General features: G+C 32.4%; 1 protein-coding gene and 1 long non-coding RNA gene across 2 annotated transcripts; one reads left to right on the plus strand and one right to left on the minus strand.

Annotated features, from left to right (window-relative positions):
* Positions 1–674: 674 nt before the first annotated feature.
* LOC134723547 (uncharacterized) lies at positions 675–5,780 on the minus strand. Its single transcript, XR_010108110.1, has 3 exons — positions 5,513–5,780; positions 2,198–2,341; positions 675–805 (listed from the first exon to the last, which is right to left on the minus strand). It is a non-coding gene; the product is annotated as an uncharacterized LOC134723547 (long non-coding RNA).
* A 9,549-nt stretch (positions 5,781–15,329) lies between these two features.
* LOC134723548 (uncharacterized) lies at positions 15,330–21,571 on the plus strand. Its single transcript, XM_063587130.1, has 3 exons — positions 15,330–15,763; positions 19,861–20,049; positions 21,227–21,571. The coding sequence occupies exons 1-3, from the start codon at positions 15,460–15,462 to the stop codon at positions 21,445–21,447; spliced, it is 714 nt and encodes a 237-aa protein (XP_063443200.1). The 5' UTR covers positions 15,330–15,459; the 3' UTR covers positions 21,448–21,571.
* Positions 21,572–21,812: the final 241 nt, after the last annotated feature.

A 21,812-nucleotide genomic window follows, 5' to 3' on the forward strand; every position in this document is an offset into this window, starting at 1 on the left:
CTGTCATAATCAATTACAATTTTCGTAAATTGCTTTATTAATCAAATCCCCTCCCCTTTCTTTTTAAACAAAGAGAAAAAATCAAATACAATTATTTTTTTTAAAATGCCAGCTATAGATAAAAAACAGAATTTAAACTTTCGAAGGTACCTTTCCGTTTACACACCGTATTATACATATATGACTTTGTATACAGGAAGTTCCTCGACGCATTTCTATCTATTATTTACTTAAAATAAGCGTTATCCATGTATCACATGAGGTTATACACACTTATGCTATATGTATTTACCTAATATAGGCGATCACGTGAAAAGATACACATTTCAGTTTACTTCCTATTGATCAACATTAACTAGGTTTGTACGAAAAATATTTCTTACCTATTTTACCATTTATTAAGTTTTTAATGCTCAGAACTTACGTTAAATTGTGTTAATGTTATACAGTGGTAAAATATGGTTATGCAAAGAAAAATTTTCTCTTCCAAAACATAGTTTCTTGATGCTACAATAAGGGTTTCTTGTTAACACTAGCTGTATACATTTTGGGCCTACTGGAATCTTCGTAAAATATCCAGGACGTAACAAATGAATAATATTGTATTTACTATTATGTTCTAATTCATAACTTCAAGCGAACATAAATTATTTACGAAATAAACTCAACACCTTTGTATGGGATCAGCTCGCCTGACAGTGTGCAGCAAAGCTTTAATTTTATTAAAGACAAATGCAGCGTAAAAAATGTTCATCAGTGTTACTGTCTGCCTAGGCCGCTGCAGGTAACAAACACAAAAACCAATCTACAAAAATAAAAACAATTTTCATTATGTACGAAAATACATTTTATGAATCAAATAAAGATTCTGTTCTTACACACATTATTATTCACATTAATAAAAAATAACACAAATAAAATACATTAAGTCGGGTGGGAGGGTGGGAAACTTTACTGCACCAAAAGCGAACCTCGAATGACAATATCTTTAATATACAAAACCGCCAAAAGTATAGCACGAAATATTTGAAATGACCTTATTCAAATATTATGGTCAGTTCTAACTCGACCAATGAAAAACATTTAACCTATTATATACTTTCAAACACGTGTAATTTTATAAACAAATACACGTGGTAATGTTTACATGTACATACCGGTGTACATAACTTTAATAAATATATTTATGTTCTAATTCATAACTTCAAGCGAACATAAATTATTTACGAAATAAACTCAACACCTTTGTATGGGATCAGCTCGCCTGACAGTGTGCAGCAAAGCTTCGAAAAATAAAGAAAGGGTAAAGAAAAAATAAACGAAAAAATACATCATTAAATTCCAATATTATTTGTTACAGAAAGTCTATCCTTCAAAGACTCTTTAACATAACCGTCTTTAGCCGTGTCACTTTTCCACCGACCATGCTTTTTGAACAATCTGTCCTCTACACCAGCCGCTGCAGCAGCCGATGCCCCTCCTGAACGGAGACTATGCAGTCCAATTTTTTTACTATCTAAGCCTATACTCTGTAAAGTTGAAAGTAGTATTTCTCGAGCTCTCGTGTATGACAACGGACCTGTACTTCTAAGTTTATAAGAATTATCAGACTTACAAAAATTAACGGATCTAAAAATAAATTCATCAGAATTTGATGTAATACTAGCTAATTTGAGATATCGTTCTAGCATGGAGACAGGACAAGTTACAAGATTAGTTCTAGAAATAACCACATCCCTCCCTTCTCTGTAAATATCAGTTTTACTCTTCACCAAGTATAAATTTGCATGTGTAGAATACATTTTTATATCGATACCTCTCAAATTAACTAGTTCTGAAAACCTTAAAAAACCTGCATAGCTTAATAAACACATACAAACAGTTCTTAAGTCTTTAAGATTACTATTAAGAGTACCATAAGTATGAACAATCTTTCGTAAAATGTCTGGTGTAATAGGATCTTTCTTAGTGATAAAATGTCCCAATTTTCTCTATGCTCCTTCGTTTACAAACGTTACTAATTCAGATGTACAAGGATTATTAAATCCAGCCAATTTATGTGCCCAGCTAATGGCGTATATTACTTCATTTATCTTGCTTGTCGATTTTGCATTCTGTGAAATGTGAATCAAATATAGAGAAACTGTATAATCAGATGAAGGTAAAGGAGTAATATTGTGTGTTTTAGTCCACTTACAGAAAGCATTAAAGGCATACTGGTACTTTTTACGAGTGTTCAGAGAACGTGAGCTCAAGCAGTACTCTGGTAATCTAGCTTTCAATGTAGAAAGTTCATCCGAAATATCTGAATTCTGTGTCCATCTACCAACTCGAAAAATATCTGAAAAATGTGCAATCGTGAAACAAACATTATAAAATGTCAAAGTATTAAAAACATATATACAAGTGAACCATGCCACTGTAAACATAACAGGACCTTGCCCAATATTTATTTGACCATGCCAGCTACAATGCTATATACATTAGTGCCGTGTTGAATACAACCATGCTTTCTACAATGTATATACACACTAGGGCCTTATCAACAACAACCTTGCCTGCTACAATACACATTCATGTACTAGGGCCTCGTAACTTTAACCTTGCCAGCTATAATACATATCCGTGTACTAGGACCTCGTCACTTTAACCTCGCCAGCTACAATATACGTTCGTGTACAAGGGCCTTGAAACTTTAACCTCGCCAGCTACAATACACATTAGTGCACTAGGGCCTTGTTATCCTTGTCGCATCTAACTTCACTGCCAATACTGGAGCAATAAAAGGCTCAGTGCCAAAACTTGATTGTCTATTAGAACCACTGACAAAAATACCACTTGTATTTTTAAATTCAATAACATCAGATATGTAATTTCTGTAATTCATATTTTTATCAAAAATGAAAGGCCAATAGGTCGCAGATATCCATTTTGGTACAATTAAAGTACCTCTAGCTTTACAAGCAATTACATGTTTTATAGCTCTCAATACTAAGTAAATAGGTGGTACAATCCAATTGTTTTCACCAGACCAATTATGAGTAAAACAGTCTACAGCTTCTGTATTTACATTCCAGAATAAAGAGTTAAATCTTTCTAATTTTGTGTTACGAGAACTAGCAGAACGATCGACTGTATAAGGACCCCAAAGGTCGTTAATAAAAGTATAGAACAATTCTGAGACTCCCCAGTCTTCATAATCAATGATTTTACTGATATAATCAGCTTTCGAATTTTTACCTCTCGGAATCCATTGTATGTTAATGGAGATTCCCTTTTTTAAACAAATAGAAAAAATGGAAATTGCTATATCTTGCAGTTTTTCTTTCATGCTTCCTGCTTGAACAATTCTGACACAATTTTGATTATCAGTTAGCCATTTTAAGGATTTTCCCGCAAATGCATGTTGATAAGACATCAACGCCAATTCTATGGCCTTTAGTTCCCTCCACGTGGAACTCTCTAACACTTCAGTGGATTTCCACATAGTGTGAAAAATTTTACTTTCCAACTCTACTGTACATGCTCCGGCAGCTATGCTGCTAGCATCAGAATATACCATCACATGTGACTGACTATATTGATTTAATGTTTTAAAATTTACAATAGCAATGTTATCAAGCCAGAACTTTAATTCCGATATCACAAAACTTTTACTTTCTAAAACTAAATAACTATCCCATGACATTCTACTTTCGATAGACATATAGCAATATCTAGTCATTATTCTAGTAATATTTCCGATCACAGGAGACATACTTATAATTCTACCCGTTAACTGGGCTAAATTTCTGGCAGAAATATATGGAATTTCTCTAAAAACATTATGAATAGATTGAAATAATTCGTCAATTCTCCTTTGAGGAATGCATAAAGTGAAATTACATGAATCCCAAATGATTCCCAACCACTCCAACTTCTGTACAGGAGTAAAAACTGATTTTTCTTCGTTCAGAAGAAAACCCGCACTCAAAAGTGATTGTTTCACAAATTCAGCATCTTTGATGCATTCATTATTTTCGTTATTCATACCAAATCCATCATCAAGATATAAAACTATTTTTATACCATTTTTTCTCCAATACTTGACCAATGGTCTGAGACACTTTGTAAATATGTAAGGACCCGTTGAAAGACCAAATGCTAAAACAGTGAAGCAATAAAATTTATCTTCCCACGAAAAACCTAGATACGTGTGCTGCTGTGGACATATATCCAAATGAAAATAACCAGACTTTAAATCAAATTTATACAGATAATCATTTTTCTGAAAGTATTGCACAGCTATTTTCCAATCTTCAAATTTAATCTTTTCCTTTTTCACCGATAAATTCAAAGTGCTCAAATCTAAAATTAGACGCCTTTTCCCAGACTTTTGAGTAGCTACACTGAGCGGATTGACAATGTAAGGTTGAAAAGGGACCTCGATGACGCAACCTGAAAGAACAAGTTCATTTACAGATTTGCTAACAAAATCATCATTCTTAAGAGCAGATTTGTTATTTTTCATGTACATGCTCGAAGGAGTATCAATAAATGGAATAAGATAACCATTTTTCAGTGTGTCTAAAATAAATGAATTAGCACCGATATGCTCCCAGTACTGAATATTTTTAGCTAACCTTCCCTTTACACCAGAGAAAATACCCGTGTTGGATTTGAAATTTTCAAAAAATCTTACTTGTCTAAGCAAAATCTCAATATCATGATTTAAACAATAATCACTATCAAATTCAGAAAATAAATATAAATACTTATCATTAACTAACTGTTCATTGTTAATTGTTCTGTTGTGTATTGTTGAAGCTGAACTGGTTGCGTTTGATATTTGGACAGTTCTTCCTCCAGTGGCCAAATTGTTTACAGGCATGGCACATATCGTGCTGGGACGGCTCACGCCGCCCGCTGCCAGCTCGAAAGGGCGGCGGGTTCTGACGCTGATACTGATTGGAATAATAAGGATTAGGAGCAGTTTCAACGGGAGCCGGTCTAGAAGTTGTCTTGTAGGGATTTGGGCGTCGGGATTTGTCTTTAGTCGAGCGCATGGCTCTGGACTCCGCCTGGCGGATTTTCTTTTCATCTTCAGAGTCTGAAGCGATAACATTTGCTTCATACTCTCTGACGGTAGCCCAACCACCGGCTGAAGTATCTGCTATGCGTATCAGTTTGTTTCTGCCCTTAACCTTATCTATGAGGTCTATGATGATACGCGACACCTTGGTTTCTGAACGGGGAACAAAGCTATAAACCTTGTTTAACTCGGTAATAGTTTCCTCGTTAAATTTGTATTGTATTTTGTTGCCCTCGTGCTTGAATTTAAGGGAAACCTCTTCCTTTAACTTTTTGGAAATTACGTCCTGTTCTCGGACCAAATCTGATTTAAGATCTACAAGCTTATTGTCAAAATATACTTTAAAAAGTTCAAAAGTGTCAGCTAAATCACGGCGCTCTTCTACTATGTGGTTGCTACTTTGTGATTTACCGGTTGGAATGTGTGAATGCTCAGTCTCACCTTCGGACATTGGACTTCCTTCTCTATTCTCAGACATACTCAGGTTAAGCACAAGCTTACAACTTTACTGCACCAAAAGCGAACCTCGAATGACAATATCTTTAATATACAAAACCGCCAAAAGTATAGCACGAAATATTTGAAATGACCTTATTCAAATATTATGGTCAGTTCTAACTCGACCAATGAAAAACATTTAACCTATTATATACTTTCAAACACGTGTAATTTTATAAACAAATACACGTGGTAATGTTTACATGTACATACCGGTGTACATAACTTTAATAAATATATGTACTAGTTCGATACCGCAGCTGGCTCAGTGCTGGTTCCCGAAGAAAGCATTATACATATGCCAGTGTTTGGTCGGTGACATTTCTTTTGTTTGGTTCCTTTGTATCATCTTGTTCTTTCATTACGTATATATATGCTCAATGGAAGTTTGGTAAAAAAAAAGGGAAAACCAACGACTTTATTCATGCTAAATCATAACTGAAAAACAAAAAAATAAAAGACAACAACCAACCCCCGCTCACATTGGGCATCAATATATATACAAAAAATGAGGCGAGGTTAAACCCGTTTGCGGGCGCACACTTTACCCTTACTTGGAAAAGTTGTGTAACTGTAAAACACCAAAAAAAACTGTTAGTATTAGTATGAAAGAACTTTACTCATCAAAGCGGAACAAAAACGAACTATCCTAAATACAAAATTCAAATGACACCTGGTACTCGCAGCTACTAAAATATAGTTCAAAAACAATAACGGGAAATATGACATACCATATTTTCATAGACTGAAATATCAATCAATTTTTATTACTCACTTTCATGCTACTAAAACAGTTATTGGTGTGCCTCGATCGCCGAATCGTATAAGTAGTCAACCTACTGTATCACTAGCAAACGAATGGACAACAACTGTAATAATCATGAATTGGTACAGGCATTTTCTTATATAGAAAATGTTAAATTAAACCTGGTTTAATGGCTAGCTAAAGCTCTCACTATAAAAATGTCAGAAATAGGGGAACAGGGGTATAGCAGTCAATATTGTGTGATAATCTTAACCACTATAAGAACAAATAAATATATGAAAAACATTTACCACGGTACAATACCATAATGAGTTGATTTATTGATTTGTGTTAATTTTTTTTTTAAACTCCAGTGTCTAATATTTTTAGAATTTTATCCATTGAACCCAATTACTCCTAGGTCAATTATCAAAGTGAAATCGGAATTTCTTTCGGTTTTGTATTTTATTTTGCCTTTTTTTCTTTTTTGAATTCGAGCGTCACTGATGAGTCTTTTGTAGACAAAACGCGCGTCTGGCGTCAATACAAAATTTAATTCTGGTATCTACGATGAGTGCATTTACATTGTTAAACATGAGCTCATAAGCCCAATCTTTTGAAAAGAGAATATATCTTTATTCAAACTTGAAAGGGTCTAATAAAAATCAACGGCACGCTACCCTATTCACATGCATAAAAATTTAAAGAAAAGGTTAGTTCTAATAGTAAAACTGTATGAATCAGCTGTTAATCAAATAGTTACCGTTTGTTTGATGTGTTTGAGCTTTTGATTTTGTCCCTTTATAAGGGATTTTCAGATTTGATTTTTCCTTTGAGTTCGATAATTTTTTTTGTTTTACATGTTTCTGGAAAAGCCAGGTAGGTCACTTTTTTATACAATTACTTTCCTTTGATGAGGTGAATATTTGTATCAACTTTTGAAAAAACTGTTATTCACTGAGATCAAAGCCTGCAGTGAATGTCACTAGTCAAAAGTCAAATAAACCACATGTCTACCGAAACAAAAGACAGTTATTGTCTTATTCCATGTTCCGAAAGAGGTAAATGTGTATTTAGTAACAATATTTACCAAAACCAATTGTACGTCAAACCATTTACTGTTATCATACACGTAAAAGCACGCGACGTGTTGCGCGATGAATATGCTGGTTTTTTTCAAAATCAAATTCATAAAGAAACCCCTAACATAATTCAATCAATATGGAATGATTTAGAATTTTTTTGTATTTCAGAAGATGGCTTCAAATTCTAAATGTGGACCCTGTTCTAGGAAAAATGAATCTTCCACGGCCAATAAATATTGCACCGATTGTGATGATCCTTTGTGTTATGATTGCATTACCGCTCATAATACTTTCAAGCCCTTCGCAACCCATCATCTTATCGACATTTCGGCGATTCATGGCGTTATGAGCATGAATGAAAACAGGCACTGCCCTACACACCCAAAAATGGAACGCGACTTGTTCTGTGGCGACCATGACGCTGTCTGTTGTCGAAAGTGCATGCTGGAAATTCATAATACTTGTAAAAAACTAGCGGACATACATGCTGTTTCTAAACGTGTAAAGCAATCAACAATGTATAACCATTTCGTACGAGACTTTGGTCGATAACGCTGATGAATTTCTCAGAGAAAGAGAATCGGTTGTTGAAATTGTCAAAAAAGAAAAAGTTTCAAATTTACAAGCTGTTGCTCAATTCAAATCTCAAATTTTAGATAGAATTGACGAATTAGAATCGAAAATTAAAACTGATATCGAATTGGAATACCAGAAACACATCCATAAAGTAGAAAACGAAAAGGAAAAATTGTCTAGCATTAAAGAATTTACAAGTAGTTTGGAATCAAGGCTTACTTTTGTAACACAACATGGGTCTGATGATCATGTTTTTCTATTTGTAAATGTCATGAAGACCGAATTATCGTCAAAAGAAAAATGTATTCAAGAAACTACATCTACTATTGAAACACCGGAATCGACATTTATAAAAGAAACAAATGTACTAAAATCTTTGAAATCTATTGGAACTGTATCAACGAAATTAAACTCGTGTGTTGGTAAATACAACAAAGGTGAGAACCCTTAAATCCAAGCTCCCGTGGTTTCATCAAAACCAAAACTGGTGAGAGATATAAAGGCTACAGAAGAAATAAAGAAGATAGAAAGAGAGGATTTGCAAATATCCAGTATACTTTGTACTAAAGATAATAAGTTTCTATTATGCAACTGGAAAGGACAAGACGTGTTTGTTTGTAATGATAGAGGAAACTACTTACAAACGTGTAAACTTGTTGGAAATCCGTGGGATATAACAAGTATTTCAGACTCAAATACTTCAGTCGTTACATTGAGAATGATGAACCATTTACAATTGATAGAGACAGGCTCCGATTGCATTAAAGGCGGTAGGTTTTTGAATATCAACGAGCCTTGTTATGGTGTCGCTGCATCTAGAGAGAATATTTTCATTGGTGGAGAGGGAAAAGTTTTAGAAGTCAAAATGGAAGGTAGACGTGTTAATACATTTAAAGTAGGGATTGGATTGCTTCACTATCTACATATGGATGCGAATAATAGACTTTACTGTTCTGATACTACGTTTAACAAAATTTACTGTATAAATATTAACGGCACCGCAATATTTTGCATAGATAACTTAATTGTTGCCCCAGTTAGCATGGCAACAGATTTTCAAAGAAATAGTTATGTTGTTGGACTTGGATCTCACGATTTGCATAGTTTATCAACCGGTGGGCAAACACGAGAATTGCTTTTAAACAAGAAAGAGGGAATTTTCAAACCTTATGCAATCGCCTTTAATGCTGATTGCAGTAAACTTGTTATTTCGAACAATGCAGGCACTGAATTGATATTTTATGATTACAAATAAATATTGTTAATGCTATAATTTTGTTTCAATGTCTACTCTATAAACGCACAATTGGGATAATTTGCTACGTTATAGCTAATTTCAGAGTATTGAAATTATATTATTTGATTGAGTTTTATCTAAACGTACAAGTTTAAAAAAAAAAAGCAAATTACAATCATCATAGTTCTGCCTTGATTAAAATTAGTGTAGAGTAGAACAAAAAAATATATACAAACAAAGACATATTTAAAAAAAAATTCTACTGATGAATTCTTACACATTCTAGTGCCGAAAAGAAAATCAGTAAAACTAATTAACTATTCAAGCCGTGAACAATGTAAGTACGTTAACCGTACCTTGTTCATGCTTTACACACATCATGTGACTGCATATTTATGGCATGACAAATTTTTGTGGAGATATTGAGTTAAGACAAGAAAAACATTTCTAAAAAACTAATTATTGAAGGTGGCAAATGTTCACATATTTAATTCCACTCACAATATCACGGTGGTCATAATTCATTATGGAATTTAAATTTACATGTAGCAATTTAATATAATCCCCGTATGTTACATAACTATGCATGTTAACTAACATAAATGTGCTGTTGCAGATCTGTACTCATATCTTGGGCAAATTGCCATTAACGGGTTGAGATTCTGTTCAAAATCAAGAAATACATGTATGACAAAATCTTGTAAAAATCCAACATTTTAACATTTGAGACATTTACATGGTAACAGCAGCCATTTTGGAAATTCAAAACTCATAAGTCAAGTCCAGATATACTAGGCAAAAATTTGTTTTAATTAGTTTCAACAATTTTGAAGCATTTTGAAGTTTTTTATATTTTTGCTGTTTCCATGGTAACGGCAGCCATTTTGAATATTCCAAAGTCTAATCCCCGCTGCAATTTTTTCCCTCCATAATTATATACCATCATATATCATTTAATGTCTCTAGAATAAATTTAACATTGATGTTCTGGAATGTTCTATGAAAATTCACCCCCCTAAAATTATGCCAAGGAGACCCCCTACTAAAATAAAATAAGTCCCATATTGTGTCTCTAAATATTTATAATAGTAATCATAATTCCATCTACTCTATATACAGAAAAATACTTAAGAAATGTAAAAAAAAATTGACCCCACCCATCTTTGAGGCCCCCTAATTATGCCAAGATGACACCCTAGTATCATGGACATTGGGTTCTGCAACCCCCATGTTGCAGAACCATACAAAAAAAATATAAAGTTACCATCCTCTACTACTTCCAACAAAATGGTAGGACAGTTTAAGGGGTTAGAAAAAGAAAAATAAGAATAATAATAAGAAACGAGACAAAAACATAAAGTCGCCAAAACTCCGTTTTGGTGACTTAATAAGCCATAACAATGAACAACATCGAAAACCAATATTCAAGTTTCTTAAAAAAAAGATACTTCCAAACAACAGATAAAAAACAACAAAGACCCCATTTTTAAACATAAATACTATAATGCAGGAACTTTTATCCTTTCTCCATACACCGAGAAAAAACATACCATGGTGCTGATTAGCTTTAACAAAGAAAATAACTTCATTCAAATGATTTATTCTTTTTATTGTTAAAATTGATATTTATTTACCTATCTGTAATTACGTACCTGTGTTTTGTAATTGGAGGGAAATGCACGTATATATAAAGTGTTCAGAAATAGATAAAGAACATTGAAATTCATGACGAGACCATCATAACGTAATTGAAAAAAATGAAAGCGAAAGACAACCATGTTAACAGAAAACTAGAATACAAATAACTTATCAAAATTAGCCAAACCAGTAACTGGGTGTTATTTCAGGATCTCCGGTACATCAAAGAAATCCTACTGTGCTTATGGTACCCATCATGTTTTTCATGATAAATATAAAGTATTTGATGCCACATTCGCAAACAAGATAATAATATTGTAGTAACGACATGAGGATAAATTTCGTGGTCAAATTTGATACAAATAGTTCTTACAGTCCTTTCAAACGTTCGAAGTTTTCATTAAAGTAAAGGACATTTGAAATATGTAAATTCGAAAATTTATAATTATTGGAAACTTCCAATGCCGATCATCGGGAATAGACAATCATCTCGAAGTAATTCTTTGTTTACATCTACCATTGTGCTATCTTTTTGCCAACACTATTTTGCTTTCGAATGTGTTATACATCTGTACGGGACAATTTCGTATCTTACGTTATGATTAATCAGAATCTTTAACAAGATGATAGCGGGGAAAACATGCATATGAACGTGACAAGTTTTTCCCTACTTTGTTTATGCTTCATAACAGTTTTTTTCTGTAAAATTTTCCATAATTGTCCACGATTCTGCACAAATGTGCGGAAATTACTAAAGTTGTTGATCAGGTCACTGAAAAGGGAGTAAAATTTAAAACCCAATATCATTTAGTGATTCATGAGGTAGTGTTATTGATTAATGACAATACAATACTAATTCGAATCTAGATCTAATATATATTCATATCATATCAAATGAGTCCAGATTAAAACGATTTGAAATAAAATGATTCAACTTCGTACTTTATTTGTCATTTTTAACATTTTTAGATTCGAGTGTCACTGATAAGTCTTTTGTAGACGAAACGCGCGTTTGACGTATATACAAAATTTAGTCCTGGTATCTATGATGAGTTTATTTGAACACATTGAATAACATAATTGGTTTTATACTTGTTTTTCTATTTGATGATTATACTTTTTAAATTTTCCTCTTCCTGTCAGAATGAAATCGTAAACGACTTTATGGTCATCACATTTATAACTTGATGTTTTCGAACATTCTATGTTTAATTTGACGTCTACATAGTAAAATACATGCACACATACAGTGGAAATCACTTCTAACGACTCATCAAATCTGTCAAAATCTGTCGGAAGAACTGTTCTAGGACAGTATATAGAACTGTCATCCTGACACCTGTGAGACAGTTCTTGCTAGAATTAAGAATGCCATCATGTACTCTTTTTATTCAAAATATTGAATCGTTCAACAATTTCAGTAGTCTTTTGATATATCCGACTGACTTGTATTAAGTTATTTGTTCGCATCAACGAAAACTGAGCATAGTTGCATCTTATGTTAATCTTAATAGCCGCATAGTAAACCCCTTATATTTTAATATCAAGATGGTATGTATAATACAAATGACAGCAATATTGGAACAAAACGACTATAATTTTGTTTCTAATTAATTAAAGTATCAGCATGTCCTACAGGTCTCTACCCAGGAAACACATGACGTCCTTGCGACGTTATGTATTTGTCGCTGGAAGTTCATGACTGACGTTACGTAAGTACGACATTGTTGCAACGTTGTGAGAAAGTAATTTTACGTCACGTCAGATACGACGTAGAACCGACGTCAGGACAACGTTATTATTGTTTTTAATAAAGTTTATATAACGTTGTTGCAATGTCATATTGCGACGCATCTGTCACGTATCTGTGACGTCATAGCAACGTCGTCAGATTTTTGTTCGATAAAGTATTAAGTCGATTTTTAAGCTTTCAAAAAAGAGGAACTACAAAATGTATATGTTTTTGTCATTAATAATAGTATCGTGATAATAAAAAAAAATAATAAAAAATAAATAATTGCCATGTGTACTGTAAATCGATCGAATAAATCACATATTTAAAACGTTGTTGCAACGTAATTTATCGATGTCTCTTAAATTTACAATAGCAAGATTTCTTCTTTTATTATGCACTAAATTTAATTTTAATTTGTCTTGTTTCTATTGATAGAACTAATGAACGATATTTGATATGAGGCAGGCATTACCTGTGAAAGGGACCGAAGTCTTTTGATTCAAACATGTTAAAAAAAGATACGGAAATACCGTAAGGTTTCCGATTTTGGTTCTGTTGTTAGGGCTTTTAGTTGTGACGCTATTTAAGTGATGACGTCATATTCAAAGTCAACGCCATTCACCAAGCCACCACTTAGATTCAATGTAAGAACATTTATCTGTATTCTTTATAACTGTTGTTTTTTTTCTTTTTACTTTTTATAGAGTTTCTATTATAAAGGATCAGAATAATGTTCCCGTAACATTTTGACGTCATAAAACAAAATATCTGACGCCACAATAGAAAAGTGATTGTCAAAAGTTGTTGCAAGCGGCCGGTAAATTTCAAAATACAAGATTTGGTGTTTAGAGCATGCAAATTACGTCCATCTAATTGTAATAATAACAATTTGTTATACTAAAAATAAAGATTGTGATAATGGTGGTCTAAATGTAAACCATATGTTCCAATAACATGTATTGTCAGCTCGTACTGGACCATATGCGTTTACTCATACGGTCAGACCGCACGCGTATGGTCGGACCGTACAAGTCTACATCGTATACGTATACGGTACGAACCGTACTCATCCGGTTCAAATACTAATATGGTCTGGAACATATATATGTCAAATTTGTAAATGTAAAGCGTAGATTTATTGATTATAATTTTCAGTGATATTTTTTTTTTTATAATTTGGCAGTGGCTAATTTGCCGGTGAAACAGTAGTTATGATCTGATTAAAAAATCTCGATTAAAAGCCAGCTTAGTATAAATAATTTTTCCGGTGCTGGCAATACTGTGAATTTGTTATTTTAAGGGTTCTTTGTGAAGTTTAAAAAGATATATCAGTCATAATGAAGATTGGAATATGTCATAATGTAAAACTTAATAATAATAAAAAAGGAGCTGTGTATTTTGAAATTAGATAAATGATAAATCATTATGCCATCTAACAAAATCAATCATATACACAGTCATAGGACTGAAGTGAGTTCTCACTCAAAAAAAGTCCTATCATTTCAACTAAAATCGGTATTTTTTCAAAAAATATTACCAAGTCACTGTATGAACGATTTTTTTAAAATAGATACAAAAAGATGTAAAAATGTCTTAAATTTTATTGTTTATTTAGTCATAATTTTCTTGAGTTTCGTTTTCATCATTTGATAAGTTAAACACAAATGCAAATTTTTAAATTTCTTTAGTAAACATACTGAAGTCGGCTATTTTGAGTGCCAATATGTCATCGAAATATCTAAAAGTATTATTTAGTTTGTCTATCAGATGTTGTTTTGATTAGTTTCATGTATTATAGAAGTATGCGCTTTTTCAATCTGTAAAAATCAATCTGGAAGAAAAAATTCAAATAGCAAAATTACAATAAATCGACTGTGTTTCATCTCTTTTGATATATTTCTTGTTCAACTTGATAAAAGGGTTACTGTTTTTAATAACAGGATCTTCAACACTGAACAATAATCTGACAGCAACATATACATACCAATATTGCATGAATATATAACTTTGAATTATATTACAATCTTTTATTCATGAAATCTTCTTGATTTTTTGAATATCGATATTTTCTGGTGAGTCTAGCAAACTTTTGTTATTTGATGTGCAAACTTTGTTTTTTTCTTACGGCTTTTGTTATGTTACACGTCAGTTAAAACATATAAATCAGCTTACTACTATTCCTCCCTATTCGTATATAATCTTGTGCTCACTATAAACACATACTTCCAGTCGAACGTAAACTACCGAAAACACTTATTTGATAAAACAAAAAGATGTATATTATGTTAACGTCATAACATGAAAAATAAAAATGGTATGGACAAAAAGGATAATAACTGCACTGATAATTATATAAGGTAAACTACATTTGATATTATTTTCAATCAAGTAGGTTAATAATAGATTTTTCAATTAATGTTAAAGTCGGAATTTATTTTATACCTGACTGCAATATATAAATAACATCCTTGTTGTTCAAAGCATCAAAAGCACATTTTACATTGATGTTATTTTTTAAATGTCTAAAAAGCCAGGTTATGTAACATGTTTTGATTGAGACTAGTCTAATTACAAATGTAAATTTAGGAAAAAAGCGATTTTATAAATAAATAAATAAACTTAAAGGATAATAATTTTAGCTGAGAGCGTATACACTTGATAACACAATATGATTCAATTTGCATTTTAAAGTTGAAATGAATTATTTATCTCCATTCCAGTTCATAATCAAACAGAATATAGTTGGGGCATACCAAACTCCGCACAGTGATCGTTACTGTTCCGGAACTATTTTGTTTTACTCCATTAGTGTAGAGTAGTATGCGGATTAGAACTGGAACTGCCGAAGATTTGGTTGACAACTGAACCCCGAAAATGACAAGAAAATGTTTACGTGTATTGAATACCCTTTTCATATTAGTATATGGCATTGCATGCACCAAAGTATTCTTCAAAGGAACAAACATTAATTTCGGACTGGTACAATACAGGAACGCCGTTGATATCTCGAAACAAAAAACTATGTCACATTGCATGATCCTATGTAAACGAAATATTAAATGCATGACATTTTTCTACAATGCTAAGACAGGTGAATGTGTTTTACACTCTAAGACGTTTAAATACAATCAGCCGGAGTTGAACAGTGGTAATTGGAAGATGTATCTTTTCGAAGTTGGTAAGTACGTTAATAAGCAAGAAGTTTGGCTAGCAATAAAACAAGACTATGTTTACCATTTTTAATGACAAAAAACATGTACCGAGTCAGTAATATTACATTTCTTTTATATTTGTTTGTAATTAAATTGTATGAACTGTTGAATTGTTTTTGGTATTTGTGTTATTTGTTTTCCGTCATTGCCTAGAGGTATAGGTGACTGGTTGGTTTCTCACTAAACATGTTTAACCCCATCGCATTTTTGTCAGGAGCCTTTGACCTTTGCTAGCTTCACAAATTTAGTCTGGTGCGATTTTTAATTTTATGTCATTCATATGTTTTTGAGTTAAGTTTCACCTCCGTTTTCACTGAACTAGTACAGCTTAAGTCCACCCCGAATGTGGGATTTTCCTGCTGTGTTGGAGACCCATTGGTGGCTTTCGGCTGTTTTCTGCTGTTTGGGTTTGGTTTTTTTTTTTACCCATTCCCCATTTCCATTCTCAATTTTATTTTTGAAAAATTATGCCACTTTATGCAATTTATATGGAACATTGCATTTGAGTGCCATCATGCTTATCAGAAAGTTCTTGAATGAATGTCAACATTCTTTTTTTTAAAGGAGTTATGTCTCTAGAATATAGCGATATACATGGTCAAATACATTATTGGCGATCTCTAGCCACTGTCTACAAGAAGCCAAAACGGCACATACATTAACAAACATAGGTCACCGTACGGCCTTCAACAATCAGCAAAGCCTATACCGCATAGTCAGCTATAAAAGGCCCCGATATGACAATGTAAAACAATTCAAACGAGAAAACTAAGGGCCTTATTTATATAAAGAAAAATTAACTCTGCTTAACAAAGTTAATCCTTACCTTCTTATACATTTCGCAATGTTTTAAATATTCCTTATATTACAAATTTGATAATATATCTAATATTCCTCATTACCGTATACTTCGAGTAAATTAATTTGTTCCTTAGGCTGAATTTGAACCTTTGACTGATTATGCATCTGATAAAAAAAATGCCATATTATGATCTGTTTATCGTACATGTATGCTGTTTAAAAAAACACAAAAAAAGCATTTTTTAATTGTAGTTAAACTTTGAAATATACAAGAAATATACATGGTTTACTTTTATTATAATTTGTGACTTGGATGGAAAGTTGTATCATTGGGTCTTATAACCCATTTCCCTTATGTTCCTCTATCTATGATTTTCTCATATGCATATGTAAATATGGATTTTGCTATGAACAAAAGACAGAGTAAAAACATATGTCATATTTCAATCTGACGAAAAAAACTTAAGAATAGGTTCACAAAATCATTATGGTAACTAGTATTTTATAGACACATGTAAAAGTAGGCGAACTCTACTGACTGATGTTTGATTGTTGTTTGACTATTTTATCTGTCTTGATGAATATTCAAAAACTGTGAGAACATGTTATAAGAACAACTTATTAAATTGTTCTGTTATTATAATTAGTTATCAGAGGTACCAGGATTATAATTTAATATGCCAGACGCGCATTTCGTCTTCATAGGACTCATCAGTGACGCTCAGATCAAAATAGTAATAAAGCCAATCAAGCACAAATTTGAAGAGCATTGAGAACTGACATTTCAAAAATTGATCGTAATACGGCTAATGTAATCTCTTCCTGGGATAAGAACAACCTTAGTTTTTCGAAAAATTCAAAGCTCAGGAAATTAATAAAACTTACCATATAGTTGATACATGTATACATGTCAACAGCGAAGTGGTGACTACAGGACTGATGATACCCTCGGTGTCGAAACGTCCACCAGCAGTGGGATCGACCCAGTTATAAACGTTTGATATAAAGGTAACAGACAGGGAAATAACAAAATGAAAAACAAATTAATATCAGAGTGAGGTTATCTACTGCCAAAACGTTGTAATCCTAAAATTCAACTGCACGTTGGTTTCTAAGATACAGCATATATACGGTTAAAAACAATGGTTTGGTACTACAAACTCATCAATGACACCGAGTTTTTCATTTGGTATGCAAGGCGCATGTGATGCCTAATAAAGCTTCATTGGTGGCGCTTAAATGGAAAAAAAAGGTCCCGAAATTCAAAATGATTTTGCGAATTGATACCTTGGATACATGTGTTTTGTTTCATCTGTAAAACTTTAAATTGCCGCAAACTAAAATTAAGGAAAAAGTTCAAATAACGATTGCAAACAGGAAAGACACTTATCCAATAAGTTATTGCAGAGTGACACTATTTAATAATTCTATTTTCAAAATACAATTTTTCAAGAAGACATAATAATTAAATGGTCTGCCTAATCTGCAAAATGTTGTCTTTCGTTTTCGTTTATGTGTAGTATTAGTTTTGAATTGTTCTCTACAGCTTGAGCATTTACAATGGAGATCACTTCTCACCTCCCATCACATCTGGCATAGTTTGTCAAGAGAACTGCCATCCTGACACCTTTGATACAGTTCTAGCTAGAACAGTTCTAACCAAGAACTGATTAGATCAGTTTTACCTAGAACAGTTTTAGATAGTTCTACCTAGAAACGATTTGATCAGTTCTGCTGTCAGTTATACGACTAGAACTGATTTGAACAGTTCTACCTAGAACAGTTTTAGACAGTTCTACCCTGGAAATGATCCTGACAGTTCTAGCTAGAATCAATTTAGTCAGTTCTACCAAGAACAGTTCTAGGACAGGTTAGGACAGTTCTAGGACATATTATTCTGACAGTTCTAATGAAAAGTTAAAAGTGATTTTCACTGTACATTGTGTCGAACTTTCTAAAAGACATATGGCCCTTCAATTTAATAAAACCAAAATATGAAGGTGCTACATGTATATATATATTGACCTGAATGTCTGCTTTTGTTATTAAACACGTGAAAAAAGACTTTCTCCATAACGAAATTATTGATCTTATGAAAATATTCAGGAAATGTAACGTCTTCCCGTACTTAGGTATGACTGTATGCATGCAAACTCTCTAATCGCTCAAGTACGAAAGAAAAATATGTTAAGGAAACGAAAACAAACGCATAAACAATTATCATTCTATTATCTCTTTTATCATACAAGTCTTTAACACAACATCCAGGATAGTTACTTAATTTATTATAAAACGGATGCGATAGATACTAAGAGACATCAAAAAAATACAAGAGGACAAGGAATTGTATACAAAACACTTCTTATAAGCAACACGAACCCCAACACAAAAGGGAAAACTCCTGCGGTACCAATCGTGTTGCTCATATATAAAACAAAAATCGGGAATAAGTGGTCACATTCGGCGGAATTTATTGTTTTAATTGTAACATATCTGCGGTCATCTCTTAAACAAATATTCCATAACGGTCAAACTACTAAATGCTGTCGTCCGTTAAATCATTTCCACTTTTCAACTTGGAACCTTTGGTTCAAAGTTAAGAAATTAACAAAACAAAAAACAAGACCAGACCAGTAAAAGATTTCGATCAGCAATCACTGCAGAAAAATTGTTTGTTCAACTTAGTAATACGTTATATGGATTCCACACTAATAACTATTACAAAAAAACGTAGAGGACATACGTTATGTGTTTTAAATGACTTAAACAAATTGAGTAAGGACTTTAATTGTATAACCAAGGTCGTCAAATATCAATTCTTCTTAACTTTCTCTGCATTTTGGAAACAGCTTAATATATAATAACTAGTATAAAATTATACGTAATATAGGGTTATTGCATGAATATTGGGGAATATTGTCCCGAGTAGAATCTTATATTGCACGAGCTTGCGAGTGCAATATATGTTCTACGAGGGACAATATTCCCCAATATTCATGCAATAACCCTTTTATTGTATAGCAATATAATATTTGAAAGTAAAACTTGGTTTAAACTCAGATTTAAACGTTAATGACGTCATGATTTTTGAAGATTTATTGCACTAGTGCAATATTAGAATTTATTGCACGCTAACTTTTGGTTACGTTCTGTGGGAAATATTATATTGCTATACAATTAATAATATGAATTATTGTTTGATATTTGAGAACAAAACAGTCTTCTTATATGAGAGTATCACTTCATATTACTTGTTTTGCAGCTGACACTAGATGCGTTTCAAACGCTTCAGGATTTTTGTACTATCGATCTCTTGATTTGTGCTACAATTTTAATGCAGAACACTACATCGACTACACTGGACACTTTCTCCCGACGTGTGCCTCATACGGTGCCGAACTACTTAGAATTGAATCACAAGATCGGCAAACATATGTTGAACATATATTAGGTAATTATAAAGGAGTATTTCCGTACATATATATATCTATATTATAAGACCAGTATATTCTCTATATAACGAGTGAACAAAATAAACAATAAATCAAATCAGTTTTCTTTGCGAATTCGAGTGCACAATGGGTATACATTTGAGTAATTTTGCCTGTTGTTGAAAACAAGTTATGTTGTTAAAAGAAGATACCGTGAAAGTATTTTTACTCGTGTGGTACCAAATTTTGTGGTTTTTGTGGATGGCTAGCCCGCACATATTAATATCCAGCGACATATAACAACTGGTGTATAAAACATAACATAGAAAGATACCCATGTAGGTTTGACTACATATATACTGTCATATACTATAGGAAATATTTCGAATTTCAGCAATCTCGTAGCACACTGTATATACAGCTTTAGATTGTATTTAACCTATTTTATCATTTAATTCCCAAACGCCACTTTTAAACATTTAAATCTGATTAAAAATTCCGATGATGAAGTGTTCATTTTCACCCTTGTATATCTCGTACGACAAAAATTTGTTTATACAAGGCTTGCATTTCTCCTTAGATATTATCCTACATTTCAAAATGTAAGTAGCATTTATTTATGTAACCTTTTTCTTTAAATGACATGGTTATAGCTGAACTAACTACTTTAATGAGTCAATCCCGGTTGATTTGTGTTATAATTCATGATTACAATTGTGCATTACTTAAACGTATTACTTTACAATCCTTTAAAAGAAACAAAAAAATAGCATAGATGACTAAGGTTTTTTTTAAAAGCATATACACGTAAAAAAAAATATGATTACCTTATTTTGCAATGTCCCAATATTCATTATAAAACAACATATGACTCTTACATGAATCCTAATTTTGTTATTACTTCAAAAAACTAAAATCCACGAATTAAGGAATACAAGTACATGTTGTGGTTTTTTTTTAGCTTAAACCACGATAACTGATACCCACGAATAAAAGTACTCCTATCGTAGATTTTTTTCTTTCGATCTCTCCATTGATTTGTTTGCGGAACTGACAACGCCATGGCTTAACAGAAAGAAAAAAAACAGACAAATAAAAGTACACAAGACACAACATAGAAAACTTAAGACTAGGCAACATCTGGGGCTATTTTTGTATTACCGAGTGAGCAACCAACATGTTTTGTTTATTCCACAGAAGGAAGGCCTACTACTAGGGTAGCAATACAAGGACGTTCAGAAAGCCCTGGATTCGTTTGGACATTATTTGATGGAAGCCCTTTATCATACACAAATTGGAGATTACCGGGACCATTGACGGGAGATTATTATGTCCAGATATTTGAAGAGGATCAGTGGACTGAACAACGCAATTTTAATGTAGACAAAGATGCGATTTTTTTATGTGAAATACGATAAGTATATCATAGAATTGGATTCTGAAAACTGAAAATCATGGTAACTTTTCGGTACAAAATGCTTCAGAGCATAACACCGGTTTACTTAATTTTCATTGTATATATTGTATCTATATGATCTGATTTTGAACATGTTTGATTCTCGTTAAGAAATAAACCGCTTGCTCCAAAAAAGGACATCTGAAATAAGAATTAATGGTAATAACATAACTCCTTTTGCTTACCATATTTATTCACACAAGATAAATAATATTTTTTAAATTGAAAAAAAAGGAATTAAAAGTGTTGCAATCAATAAGGTGAAATTAATAAAAAAAAAATGTGTCTAATAGAAAAGGGAGATGGAGTATCAATTCATGATAAACA

Source organism: Mytilus trossulus, chromosome 6, assembly GCF_036588685.1.
Source record: "Mytilus trossulus isolate FHL-02 chromosome 6, PNRI_Mtr1.1.1.hap1, whole genome shotgun sequence".
NCBI lineage: Eukaryota > Metazoa > Mollusca > Bivalvia > Mytilida > Mytilidae > Mytilus > Mytilus trossulus.

Excerpts from the sequence above, each read along its gene's own strand:
- LOC134723548 (XM_063587130.1), top strand. The coding sequence starts at position 15,460 with ATGACAAGAAAATGTTTACGTGTATTGAATACCCTTTTCATATTAGTA. Across the intron at positions 15,764-19,860 it reads GATGTATCTTTTCGAAGTTG|CTGACACTAGATGCGTTTCA; the intron begins GTAAGTACGTTA and ends CTTGTTTTGCAG. Across the intron at positions 20,050-21,226 it reads ATATGTTGAACATATATTAG|AAGGAAGGCCTACTACTAGG; the intron begins GTAATTATAAAG and ends TTTATTCCACAG.